This window comes from Erpetoichthys calabaricus, chromosome 16 (genome assembly GCF_900747795.2).
Source record: "Erpetoichthys calabaricus chromosome 16, fErpCal1.3, whole genome shotgun sequence".
Classification (NCBI taxonomy): domain Eukaryota; kingdom Metazoa; phylum Chordata; class Cladistia; order Polypteriformes; family Polypteridae; genus Erpetoichthys; species Erpetoichthys calabaricus.
Window position 1 is genome coordinate 71,597,610 of NC_041409.2, and position 14,706 is coordinate 71,612,315.

The window sequence follows — 14,706 nt, forward strand, 5'->3', positions numbered from 1 at the left end:
TTGCCACTACAAAAACCCAAATATTTATTTAACACTTAATTTCTAGGCTTTTCAGTATATTCATTGTGTCATCTCTTGGACCCATAGACATCACTCTTCTAAAGGACACACTTAGGACACATTCTCAGGCCATGCACTGTAATTCAGACTGAAGGAAATGGGGCAACACTTGAAAAAAAATCTAATTGATTTAATTTTTCTCCAATTTGTTTACTAATTTAGGGGCATTTTCATCAGTGCCTTCAGTAAATCAATCTTATGAACCCAGAATATATTAGCAAAACCATGAATGATAAGTGCACAACACAATTTCTAAAATCGGCCCTGCCAAAATGTTTGGAACCCTCAAAAACCAGATGTGCCATCAAATAATGTATTTTTGTTTATTTATAGCCTTATGTTTGGTTGAAAGAATTTGAAAGCTGTTTTTTTTCTTTCTTCATTGAAAACCCTTTTTGCCGAGATTGATCTGAATTAGAGTGTGTGTGTGCACATGTATGTCCGTTATACAAATCCACATCGTTTAATCAGAGGAAGACCGCAGACTGTCCTGACCCAAAATTTTGACCCTGTGCCACCTTTTTTTTTTTTCTTTTTTTCTTTTTACTATAGTTTGAATGTCATTGCAACCTTTTGGCTCAGTGCAAACGAAACACCAGAACATTTTGAAGCCATACTTGCAGACTAATTGATTAGAGCTTAAAATTACTTACGTTCGCAACCCTGGATGCTGCTTTTAGTTTTTTTTATAAATCAAAGATAGCAAAGAACACCATGTAGCATTAATAAAGATCACTGTTGTATACAACACCCTCTGAAATAAAGCTCTGTAAAAATAACAAGTATGACTTGATGAATTGGTGCAGAGCAGTGAATATTAAAGATATTAGCAACAGTGACACCAATACAAAAAAAAAACTTTAGGAAAGGCCAACTGCAAAAGGTTTTATTTTTCATTTTATTAAAAAATGTAAAACAGAATCAGAACATAATTTCAACAAATTGAATAGATTTAGAAGAAGTTGGTAGAACATTTATGGAAATTTTAGGAATTCAATACTCATCAGCATAGATAATCTTGTTGAAGAAAAACAATGGGCTGTTATTTGTCATACAGAAACAAGGATTTATTTCTAATTCTACATGTAGAGTCTCTTATACAGAACTTGATGTATGCCTAATGTCTGTCTCTTAATCCTAACTGCAAGAAGTTTATGGTTTCTTTCACATCATACCCATAACAACTAATTCACATCATATGATGACAAGATTCAATCAAAGCTCAATTACACATGGCTGTTTTCAGTGAAATGTAAGCAAAATCAATTTCTGCTGAGTTGTACTTACATAGTGTTATTAAACATTAAACTTTACAGCTGTTTGTCCCGGAAGATGCAGCTTCTTATCTATTATCAACGGCCATTTTAAAGGTCAATGCTTCTCCTGCTGCCAGTTATTTAGATAGTTTAACAGAGAAAATCATTTTAACAGAAAAATGCAGAAACATAAAAATTATCGGGCGGCACGGTGGCGCAGTGGTAGCACTGCTGCCTCGCAGTTAGGAGACCCGGGTTCACTTCCCGGGTCCACCCTGCGTGGAGTTTGCATGTTCCCCCCGTGTCTGCGTGGGTTTCCTCTGGGCGCTCTGGTTTCCTCCCACAGTCCAAAGACATGCAGGTTAGGTGGATTGGCGATTCTAAATTGGCCCTAGTGTGTGCTTGGTGTGTTTGTGTGTGTCCTGCGGTGGGTTGGCACCCTGCCCGGGATTGGTTTCCTGCCTTGTGCCCTGTGTTGGCTGGGATTGGCTCCAGCAGACCCCCGTGACCCTGTGTTCGGATTCAGCGGGTTGGAAAATGGATGGATGGATGGATAAAAATTATCAATTCAAGAATTATACTAAAATCAAGGTCATACCCTTCAACGGGCTGTAGTTACCTTCATAGTGAGGTTGGGATTTCTTTGTCAAGTTGCTAAAAGTTTATTGCATTTATTCTAATACCTATAGTAATTATTTATATTGATTAACAAAAGGGTAACTGTTGCATTAGTCAGTAATCCCACATACTGACCAGCTGTCCTTTGGAGTTCATAAATAAGTGGTTTCATACTGACCTAAAGGAAACATACCTCTAGCCCAGGAGACTTCAATGTCTTCTAGCTGTGGGATCAATGAAATCACCACACCACTTGCGATAGGCTGTCAAACTGAATTTGACCACTGTGAAGAAGGGTTTGTTATAATGCCACCAATATAATGAATTATTTCAGAGGTCTGTGATGATTTATCCATTATGTGACCTGGTTTGTACTCAATTGCTCTTCTGATTTATCAGTCATTTTCAATACTTAATTACTTATTTGACACACAAGAGGAATGGTGAACTTATACTAACCTCAGGTCACTAGGATCACTCTCATCTCTCAGTACTGAAGACATAGGTGAGTGATCAGTTGGATGAGCAAAAGAACATTCACTATCTGCAAGTAATGAATTCCTACTAAACCCTACTGTTGATTTTGTTTCTGTTCCTTATAAAACACTTTCTGTTTTTAAAAAATCTAAACACATACATTGTTTATTAATATTGTTATTATGTTTTTGGTGAATTTCTATTTGTAGGGTTAGATTCTAATGGAGGACAAAGTTTTTTTTCTGGGCCATGCTGCAGTTCCTGTGTCTTGCTCTTCACATATACTAGGCTTGAAGTGGCATGAACAATCTCAACTGCAACTTCCTCTGGCACATATCCATCATCGGAAACAGCTTCAGCTTCAGAAAGAGCTTGTACATGAAGCTATTTCTGGCCTTACTTTCTCTAAAGATGTTGTAAAGGCTAGGGCAATTAGCAGTCTTTCTTATGCTCAGAGTGACTTCCATGGTCTTTTCGATGCTTCTGAGCTTTTTAAATCCTCCTTCAAGAGTAAATGCCATTTATCACCCATTACTAAAGTTCCCACACATAGTAACTATAATATATGGGCAAAAAGAGTTCCTGAAAATGTCATAAATGTGGGACATGTTGAAAAGGAAACTGTTCAAAAGGACTATCTCTTCTCAATACCTACTCAAACCTCTCAAGTGAATATTCTCAGCAAAACAGATTCACTAATCTCACCCAAAAAAGCTGAGTGTTCTGTTAAAACTGACCTGAAAAAAGCAGGAGCATTGAGAAACTTCAGCAGTGCAAATGAAATAAAGAATAATGCACTTTCAGGAGCTTATGTTGATAGCCCTAATAAGACATATTGGGATGAAGCAATTCTGACGCAACTGAGCAAGATTACAGCTCAGTGGTTAGTGAGCCAACACACCCCAATGCAAGGAGGACAGAAAACCAGGCTTCAGAAGATACTTAGGAGACGTTACAGCTCTGTTAATGCCACTAACCTAATCAGTGATGAGCGCATGAGCATTTGGGATTTCCGCACTTATCTCAGTTCTATCAAACATGATCCTGAAAGTCTATCTGAAGAAAAAGTGAAGAAGCAAGAAACTCTCCTTCCAACATACTACAGGTAAGTAAAAGCATGCAACATCTGTGGGGTCTATAGCTTAAACAGTCATGATGAAGAATGGACTTACCTGCTGCTAGAAATGTAGCTCATTTAGCAATGAAAGAGAGGCAGTGTGTGTCTCTGTACAGGAGATGAACATCTAAAGCAGGTGAGATCACATATTCCATATGAAAGGTGAGGAAAATTTGTGACTACTTTAGGACTGAGCTTTAAAAATGAAAATCCATCTTAGAACTGGAGCTAAAATGAAAGGAACACTGTACCAGAAATGAAACAAAACAGAGTGAGCTGACATACAGATAATATCTAAGAGCTGCACTGTTTATGAAATGAAGCTCAAAAGAATGCAATGTCTTTTAAATTTTCAGACTGTTCTAAAGTTACTGTTGAATCTCTTTCTCTGTGAATCTCTGCTTTAGTCTGTGATGGTCAGCCGTCTTCTTGACCTTTTTGTAGAGTTCCTGGATATTTTGAAGTATTTGTCCGACCTGATGAGCCTGGAAGTAAGAACATGACCTCAGAGAACTTAATACTGAAACATCAAGAACCTTCAGCACCTCCACGCCTACAGGATACCTTAAACCCAAGAATTGGAAAATATGTTTACAACACAGAAAACCCCTTTGAACAGGAGCTGTACTCTGGTAATGTGTCAAAAATAAGCAGTTGTTACTGTTGATAGAGGACAGTGAGGAAAAAATGCACATCTGTTATGACTTATGTTGTGTGTTCACTTTTAGTTTAAAAAGGAAAATATTCTGGTCAGTAATCAGTGTTTGGTTAAATGTAACACGGGACGTCCAGGCTAGTAAGATGATTGGAAATTGTCAAGTGAGAAAAATGAAAAGATGGTTGAAAGCTAGTAATCCAAAGAACAGTTTACCACCAAATTCTTTGTAAGGTGGCTTTGAGGGTGCTGGCTATGAAAAATGCTAATAAAATAATTATAAAATGTGGAATATATCTGTAAAATTAAGTCCTGGATACAAGCTTATGTGACATTCATATTTTGCATTCATGTTTCAATGCAGGAGCTTCAGTAAGCAGGTGATTTGAGTCTTTAACATTGCCAGCTTGAACTGTATAAAACTTAGCCTGAAAAAGCAGCACTAGGAGGATCAGAGGCGAGGATGTCATAATGGAGACAAATGTCTCAGCAACCATTTAAAGAAACAAAAGCTGCCCTGAGCAGAATACAACTTGGAAAGCTATTCATCATAGTGGTGGCCTGATAGATATTATAACACATTCCTGCTGATAACTCTAAGAGAAATCTTTGTAGCCTAGGTAAAAACTGATGCATTCTTATCCAGAGACTCAGAGCTCAGTGCATCATGATAGCATCTATTCTGGAATTGGTTTCATATTATTTATTTTTTTACAACTTCCTACAAAGTTCTCTTTCACCTCTTGAAGCAGTGGTGGAATATTTTACCCAACTTGTTGCAAACCAAGAATATGAGAAATTTTCCTTGAGGTTGATAAGGCAAGGCGCTAATAAAGATATTTCAGGTAATGGGTAAATAGGAAACAATGAATATTAAAATACTATTTTTGTTGCCAGAGGAAATTTGTATAGTTCACTCAATTTCCAGGCCCACCACAGCCTAGTGTAAGCATTACAGGAGCAAGGATATTGCCAACTGTGAATGTATAAATTGTAATAAAGGAAGTCACTCCTGCAGGCTGCCTTGCCAAATGTCTTGATCACATGCTTATCCATGGTGTGAGAGAGAGAACGTTATACTGCCTTACAGTGCTCTTCCAAACTAAATATGTTTATTCCTGTAGTTGTAACCATGAACCTCTATAATCTTCAATGTCTGGAAATAGTTTTGAACATACACGATTGGTCCTGTAATCTAGATGGAAAACATTAGTTGTAATTAAAAGCATCATGCTATTGTTCAGTTGACCTGTCTTCCCCCAGGTATTACTAGACAAATACACCAGACAGATTTCCTGCAACAAGAACGGATTATCATGGCAAACTCTTCAGAATACAGGAAGCATCTCCAAGAGCATTTACCTTGTCCCCCCGAGGAATGGTGCAAAATACCATCTGTGGGAAAATTATCAAAAGCCACAGGTGAGCAGCCAGTCAGCCTTCATGTGACTACAAAGCTTTCAGATAAATATCTCTACAAAAGGCCCTTGGAGAGGAAGAATCAAAAGATCAACTATTACTGTATGAGGCAAGACCCATTTGAGTTAAAGCATATTATTCTATGCCTGGAATTCTCTAAGGTTCTGTAATTTATTTAAACAAAATGAATGAATGGCTTATTCATTGATGCAATGCTGAAGGAATACTGATGTACCTTGTATTTCCTTTAATAGGACAAATAAGGCCACAGAAAGGCATGAGAAGATGGATGTCTCTTCCTAGCCCAGCCGACTTTACTGCCAACAAAGAGTTAATACCACAAGACTACAGTGGGCAGGATGCAGCTCCCAGACATCCTCTTCCTCCATACAGCCCCCGTGAAGAACTTCGCCATCTTCGCTACATGGTGGAAGAGTGGCGTAAAGCTTGGAAACTCAGCAAGTGTCATCTATTCTCTCTTTTCTTATATTGTCCTTTTTTTCTACATCTTCTTTTCTCTCTCCTGTCATTTGTGACCCACCCAACACCCACTCCCCAATTCTTTTTATATATTAATTTGAATGAAGCTTGTTTTGTGTGATGTGGGAGCATGACTTCGTACTACCTATTATGCTCAGTCACCTAAGGCTGAAAACTGTTAATGAAGAACCAAAATATTAGAGAAGATGGATGCACTTTTCCTTTGAGTGATGGCCCCTTTGTCTTTCTGTATAGTGACTCGCTGGCAGGAAGTAACAATTGAGGGACTATGCAGAGACCTGAAGAGTGTTCATGAAAGTGTCCGGCTCAATGCTGTGGCCACATGTGCTTCTGGTGTTGTCCATCAACCCTGCATTAGCCAAGAAGATCTTGTGACAGGTAATTCACTAGTAGTAATAGTATTTCACAAATCAGAAGGCTTATCAAATCTATCTGTGCCTTAGAATGAGGAGGAATTATCCTTGATGCAATCAGTCAATTACATATTTTTGTTCTTTCAGACAATTAATTGCTTAATTAATAGGTTGGGTTCAGCAGTCAGATGTGTTTATTCAGACTGTTTTCATTTTATTATCGTTCATGTTTTCCTGCCATTTTATCTGGCTGGCAATCTTTATCTGTCTTCTGGGTCTCCATGATGGCCATATCATCATTAGGTCATTGTAGACGCACATGTATTTTTAAGTTGTGCGGTACAGACACTCAAGTACTTTGCAGTAGTATGATGCTCTTGGGATCACCAGTGACATCACAGAAGTAGTTTTCCCCAGTTAAAGAACTGTCAGCTCTTGGATCCTATAGAGAACGAGAAGCTGTTTGTGTGGTGTTCCAAATGTATGCAATTTTTGCATTTGTTTTGCTTTTTTTCTGTGTGTTCTTCGTTACCTTTGCTCTTCAAGAAGGTGTTATCATGAGTGTTAGAATTTAAATGTAATTTGTTACTTTGGACTGATACTTCTAGTAGTCGGGCTTTGGCTAAACTTTGGTTTGTAGGAGGAAATCGCAGCACCTGTAGAAAATTCTTCCAGACTCGGGGATGATGTGTAAGCTCCGCACAGAGAGAAACTCCACTACCACTAATTCTGTTTATCCAGATATTTTTATTTTATGCTATTTTTACTAGTCAGATTGTGTGTTTTTTTGTCCCAGTCAAAGTATACTTTTTTTTTATTCAGATTGATCATTTGTTTCCTTAATACTTTACAGATCTGTTGGTTTCAAGTCCTAATTTAGTGTAGAATTTATGGAGTTTGCACATTCTCTAAGTTTGTTTGTGGCATTTGTTTTCTCATACATCACAATAACATGAAAATTTGGCAAGGCATAAGTGAATGTGAATTACTGTGTTCTCTGATGGAGTAGCACCTCACCAAAGGATGGTTCTTACCTTGAATGTAATGCTGCAGGGGTGTCCCTGAGTTTGGACTATTGGAGGGAAGAATGGAAGGATTTCATCTTACCAGCTTCTTCTGCTGAATTACACTACACATGAGAAAGAATTACCTTCCTTTATTGATTAATTACTCGAATTAGAAAAGATCACCTATCAAAGATCACAAATATATATTTTTCCTCAACTTTTCATACCTCTGAGGTAAGAATTTTTAACACTTGAAATTAAATCATTTGTTTTAATTGGGTTGAGGTGAAAGCTGTAGTCCTACAGGAAAGGCATCATCAAGCCATCATTCAAATCGCATTGAAGTGACCTGGCTAGCTTATTTGAGACTGGAATTTGGATTGTATGTACATAGGATCAGACATTTTTTACAAAGGTGAAATGAAAGGTATCTTATTTGATTTTCAAAGATGGTGTAGCAGTCTTCATTGAGTACAACATATGGAGGCAGTTTCACACAAAATATGCTCATAGTGTTCAGAGTTACCAGGTAAGGAAGAAAGATGAAAGCAAATGAACTAAAAGAAGGGTGACTAGATATTCCATCTTGTATTAGATGTAGGAAAATCTTGTCACCCCAACTCAAAGCAATGCTATGAAAACAACAAAGGAGAAGGTTGCTCATGACTGACTTTTTTCATCCCATTCTTGCAAGTTATCTGTTTCTTCAAGCTTTGACACAGAACCAACTTCAGTCCCACTAACAGCACTAAAATTACATTCTGTGCCACAAAAATGTTAAATCAGGTCCAGCAAATCCTGTTGGACTCTTGCTATAATCCATGATTATAAATTTTAGCTAAGCGTGAAGTAAATTCAATAAAATTATTTCCAGAGACTGTCATAAAGCTGATTATTCTGACAAATAAAATACATACATTTTTTGCTTGCTTGAGTTTTAAGTCACTTAATACTTTTGTGTTTGTTGTGGATGTTAGCTTAGTTGTGTCCTGGTAGCTTGTCTGAGTGATATTTTAAAATTGGGAAAGCCTGTATTACTACTATTGTATTTTGAAACTTTACAGTAGGCAAATCACAGGTGTTTTCCTTTCTCATCAACAAATAGAATGGAATGGACGATGGGAAATAACTGCCAAATGTCTGATTTTCCTTTTGCCATTTTATTCAGTGTCTCTTCACTGGTCCTCACTGGGTTTCTGGTAATGTGGGTGTTGCTTGTCTTGTCTGCATCCTGTATGACTGCTGTATTAGCACATATTTCTTAAAACAGTATGGTGTATTTTAGTAATTAATCAGATTTATGTAGCAACTGAAATTACAGAAATGATTTTTAAAGGTCACATTATTTTATGCCCAAGTTTTATTATTTGCCTGACCAGTTCTTCAGGACTGCAAAGAATTACATTGGATCCAATGGGTCATTCATAGTGATGTAGGTCTGTACAACACAGCGCTTAACTCAAACTTTCACATCTACAAATGTCTTTCATGGTTGTTGGGTCTATGTGTCCTTCTCAAGGTAACATCTTTAAATATATTTACCTTCCATGAATTTCTGTAAATCACTTCAGTGAAGATATTTCACAGCACATGGTAAGGCAGCAAAAGTTGAAGACAGTTTTAATTGGGCCTCAAAGTGAAGACTTCCAGTGTTTATTTATATTTTTCAGTTGAGCTAATGATTGGCTGTTCAGTTTGTTTGAGTATTTTACTAAATAAACCAGGTTAACTACTTACACATTGGATATTTGTCAGTTTAGTCTCTTACAATTTTGTAAACTTTAATAATATATTCTGGAGAATTCAGATTAAACAGAATCATTACTATATGCAACACTGTCCTCCTTTGTGTCATACTTTATGTATTACATTTTAACCTTGAGCACTGCTGTCCTAGAAACACAGTAAAGTAAAAATAAGGTTTTGTCATGGAGACCTGACTTAAGGCAGTAACAATAGTTCAAGAGATGACCAGTGTTGTGACTCTAAGTTGTATTGGAATCATGCTTTCACACAGATGGATCCTCCTTATGTTTGTTGAAGAGAAACCAGATTGAGCAACATCAGTGATGACTGAAGCTGAGAGCACCACTGAGGATAATGCTGTTTTTCTTGATGGCCATAGAACTCTTTACTGTAGGTTATTACAGGATAATTGAGTTGAAGTATAATAAAGTCCTCACTCAAATTAAGAGTCTTTCCTCTGTGCTCTGACTTGCAGAGGTTGACCTAAAATCTTTTCTAAAGCTGGTTTCATGTCCTTGTTTTTTACTGGGATTAATTAAATGGAGACATAGCAAATCATGCTTGAACCTCATAAATTACCTTTGTAAAACCAGGTATACTGGTTTTGTGTATTGTCAAATTGTTTAATTAGGTCCTTGATCCCATTCAGTACTCTTCCTTTCTGGAAAACCTAAGCTGCTCTGGGAAGTCAACACCTCCCAGGCAGAGCTGTACTTTTTCTAGGTGAACTGAACTCACTCTAATATGGATGTGTTTTATACTCCCTGGTTGCCAGGTGTTCAGAAGGGATGTTTTCTGGTATCCTTTCCACCCCTCTTGGGTTGTGCTGGCTCAACAGTGCATATGATTTTCCTTCTGGGGCTTGCCCTTGTTGTCACTCTTCCAGGCATCATCTGAAAATAGAGCAGAACGGACTCTGAAGAATGAAGTGTTTTTATTCCACCTCTCATTGGTTCCCCAATACTCCCAACACATTTCACCAAAAGCATAGACTGAACTAGTATATCACTAATATTTTTTTCTTTTAAAAAACTACTTCAGTTTCACTTTAACTGAAGATGCTTGTAAATAATTCTTATATGTTTTACTGTCAATGAATGTCCTAGGTTTCTGCTAAATCAGCATGATTAACATAAGGTATTGTTCTCAGACTCATTTAATCCATTTTTAGGATCACAGTGGGCTAAAGCTATTCCGCAAGCATCAGGCGCAGTCATATGCAAACATTGACAAAGAGACAATTTAAAGCAATAAAATAGACAGTAACATGCATGTTTTGGGGATTGGATTATCAGAGGGAGAACCCCCTCATGCATATGGTGATCTTGTGAATTCCATACACACACAAGGATCAGGTCCCAGATCCTCCCTACGTGGAGTGTGTATCTTCTTTTTGTGTCTGCATGGGTTTCCTCCAGGTGCTCCAGGTTCCTCCCACTGCCCAAAGACATGCAGGTTTGGTGAACTGGCAACGCTAAATTCGCCGTAGTATGTGTTTGGTGTGTGTTCATCCTGCTATGGAATGGTGCCTTGTCCAGGGATTGTTACTGACTTGTGCTCTTTGACCAGGAGAGGGATTCAAATCCAAAATGAGTGAACCAGTAAAAAGCAGAGCTAACCACAGCACTGCCGTGCCACACTTCAGCTTTTTGCTAAAAGGCCTGGTGTGTTTGTACAGTATGCAGCTAGCAACACATCAATAATTTCATGATTCAGCTACTAGGTTGGGAGCATTCAGCTACTAGCTTCTATCTTAAATATTTTGGAATTTGGAAATTAAACTTTAACACCTGCAATTTGATTAAATGATTTGTTAATTAAAATGTCAGAGTTTTCATAAATCTCCAGAGTTCTGGTTAAGAATATATTGTGTACAAAGTGACTGTGACATCACAAGCTTTCAAGTGAAACAGTGGAGAATGGCCTTTGGTTGACTTGATAAAAGATATGCTTTTCACAGTTCTCAGAGAGGGTAGGACACAAGTTTCTCAGTAAAGGAGCAAAGGATCACTGGAATCACCGGGTAGAAGGGTCCTTTCATCAGATTAGCCAGCCCAGCACTGACTCAGCTACAGAATGGCCAGTAAGGTGGGGGCAGCTATTTGGCCAAGATCTCCAGGACTCTGTGTCTGTCTTTTCTCTGACTCCTTTTCTACAGTCTAGCCATGGTTCTACAATTAGCTGATGGACAGATATTGTTGATTTTCCTTTATGTTAGTTTCTAATTTGTTTTGATGTATTTGAACAAATCTGTATCCTTATATGTGATAATTCTATATTTAGTGAGTGGTATAATCTAATCTTGTATTCTGCCTTGAAAACTGTTACGGTGCACTGCACCTGCAAAGGGTTGAGGAGCACTGTATTGTATTTCTGAGGTGGCAATAATGACTTGACCATCTAGCTTTGTGAAGACAATTACTTGTATTCTGTTTTATGTGCTGTATTTACCCCATTTTTTGCTTGAGCAACTATGAGAACAAAAGTTACAGTAAAAGATCTTAGAGAAAAGCCAAGCAAAATGACACCTTTTATTGGCTAACTAAAAAGATTACAATATGCAAGCTTTTGAGGCAACTCAGGCCCCTTCTTCAGGCAAGATGTAAGATGCATGATTATATCTTGCCAGAAGAAGGGGCCTGAGTTGCCTCAAAAGCTTGCATATTGTAATCTTTTTAGTCAGCTAATAAAAGGTGTCATTTTGCTTGGCTTTTCTCTACATTCATAATGGCTAACACGGTACAACACCCTAGTACTAGTAAAAGATCTTGATACAGAAGAACAAGGAAAACTAATTCATAATGAGGACAATGTGTTTATTCAAATAATTATGAATAAGGAAGTATTTTCTGCTTAATAAGGAGTAATGTAAGCATATTGCATATACAACAAGTATTTAAGTATACAAATTACATAAATACACTGAAGCATGTAAGCATACAAGTTATCTTTTGCACTTACAGCGGTGAACTCTGGGCATCTGTTCAATGCTATGGACGGCATGGCTACTGCATCAGCTAGTACTATAAATCTTAGGGAACCATGACAGAAATTTTGAGTCTAAATTACACATTCACAAAACCTGCATTATAATAAGCATTGTAATTGTGAAGCATTATGGTGGAATGGTTAGGTTAACCTAAGCACAATGCATGGGTACCAGTTAATTTCATTACCTTGGACATTCTCAGTTAGAAGCTTACATGTTCTCCTGATGGTCATTTGAGTATTCTTAAGGTACTCTGAGTTCCTGTCACGTCCAAAAGACATTTTGTTTTGGCTAACTGGACCTAAGTATCAATGTGTTCATGACTGTGCCCTGTGACAGACTTGAAAAATCTCAAATACATACTAAAGAAAATCACATCAACAATCCCCCTATTCAAGCATTCTAAAACAATTTCAATCCAGTACTGCTTTTTCACTGGTATGCAGAGTTTTTATCTGTACAAGTCTTAAAAGAGACAACCACAGTCAGGCCAAGTAGCCCATGCTCTTACTCTTACTGATGAAAATGATTAAAGAAAGTTGACTCAGTGCCCAATTGGCCCTAATTGGACCACAGGGGCTGTTTTATTATAATGTTGTGTAGGAGTTACAGGTTTGCTTCTCTCATCAGTCAAGGTTAACAGACATCTGCGGTTTTATTACAGATTGAACTAGGCAGAAGAAACAAGCCACTCTGTTTGCCGGCCTGCTGTTTTACAGCTCCTCCTTGTTACTGTTATTTTTAGCCTTGGCAGCATGTCACAGTGTGAAATACATGGCCACACATTTCAATCAATGTGCCAGAAGAGAATTCTAGAGGCCAAAACAAATTGCCAAAACAAATTGCCTTGACATGTAGTCCTGTATCATCCATGTTAATTTCTTAAGAAAATGCTGCTCTTGAAAGCATCTTACAAACCACAAGAGGATTCTGACAATTACTAAGGGCTTAGGTGAACAGTATCATTTATATTTAGTGAGATTTTGCAAAAATACTAAGACTAAATAATCACAGAGTTAGCAGTAAGTTTGATGTATTTAAAGGTGGGTCTTCAATAGTTTTTGAAATGTGGAGATCAATTCTGCAGTTCCAAGTGTGATGGAGTGGCTGTTTCACTACTGCATAGTCAGGGTTGACAACTCTTAAGCAAAAGATTTGTTAGCTTCAGCAATGGCAGTGCCAGAGGTACCTAAATCGCATATATGGAGTGACAAAGCTCTGAAGGTGCATGGGGCTAGATCTCCAGACTCCTACCATCACTTTGTGCCATACATACATTTCTTTAATACATTTGCCCTTTTTCCTCAATCATCTTGTTAATTGCAAATCAAAGGGAGCCTGTCCCAGTGGAATCAGTTAAATTACAGGTGGCAACTCCTGAGATGGTACCAGTCCACCAAAGGGTATATTCAAGCATGCGCTTGCACTAGGTCACTTTAGATTTCTCAGTCAATTAAATGTGCACATCTTTGGCATGTTGGAGTAAATAAAAATGCTTACAGACAACTCATACAAACCACCAACAGAATATACGAACTCCATTTCAACAGTTTTCAGCTGTAGTACTGGGCATACTCTGGAATTGATTTTTGCATTTAGATATGAACTGGAGTCAGGACCATAGTAAGAGAGACTGTGAGACCTTCTAAAGGTTTCTCCTCAAGCCAGGTCAAGCCTCCCTAGAATAGGGCTCACCCCAACTGGCTTAACCCCAAACTTAATGGCCTGCTTTGGCCTATGAAAGCTTGAAAGGTGTTAGCTCATAAATATAATCTAATTGTACCACAATTTAAAAGTGCTTGTCAAGAAAAAGGAAACCATGAAAAATCTTAGGCTTGTAGAGACCAGTCCACCAAGTAATCTTCATAGATGAAACAAATATGTATTTAACAAAGGCATAATCACAAAAATGCTCAAAAAGAACAAAACGAAAGGCAATTTGAGTCAACCAACTCCCAAAAATACAATCTGCAATCAGAATCTGGAATCCAGAAAAGAAGAACTCATAAGCCAATAATTCAAATCAAAGAAAACATGATACTTAACAATCATTCCAGAAAACTTCAATGCGCCACTCTGGAACTCTCCTCTGCTTTGCCCTGAAAGCTAGAGGGAGGGCTTAGAAGTGGTGACATCAGGATAGCCCAGCTTCTTGGGGTACCACCCAGAAAATACGAGTGACATAACAGAGTATTACACATAGAAACACAATAGATATAAATTACGTAATTAAAGAAAGCATAACCAAAGGAAAATAGTATCTACTATATAATAAAACACTAAGGTCTGTGTGTGTGTGCCCTGTCCCTTAGAGCAATATGATTGGTCATTATGGCTTTGGTATGATTGGCCAATTTGGCTGTGGTGATGTGATCAGAAGAGAAAGTGCAAGTGTCAGAAATAAGAGGAGGCGAAATGGCACACTGAGAGAGTCATTGTCATGGGTGAAGCATAAAAGCAGACAGGAGGTGTTAAAGGTGCCTCAAAATTTCAGTCTGTGAAGCAGGT

The 14,706-nt window shown here is 37.8% G+C and overlaps 1 protein-coding gene across 1 annotated transcript in view; it reads left to right on the forward strand.

Moving 5' to 3' along the window:
• The window catches only part of heatr4 (HEAT repeat containing 4), a 49,781-nt gene that overhangs the window by 3,394 nt on the left and 31,681 nt on the right, over positions 1-14,706 (forward strand). The window contains exons 2-6 of the mRNA XM_051919748.1: positions 2,621-3,516; positions 3,973-4,160; positions 5,447-5,605; positions 5,857-6,192; positions 6,311-6,481. Coding sequence (XP_051775708.1) covers positions 2,633-3,516; positions 3,973-4,160; positions 5,447-5,605; positions 5,857-6,192; positions 6,311-6,481 — 1,738 coding nt within the window. The 5' untranslated portion in view covers positions 2,621-2,632. The remainder of the gene's footprint in view (positions 1-2,620; positions 3,517-3,972; positions 4,161-5,446; positions 5,606-5,856; positions 6,193-6,310; positions 6,482-14,706) is intronic.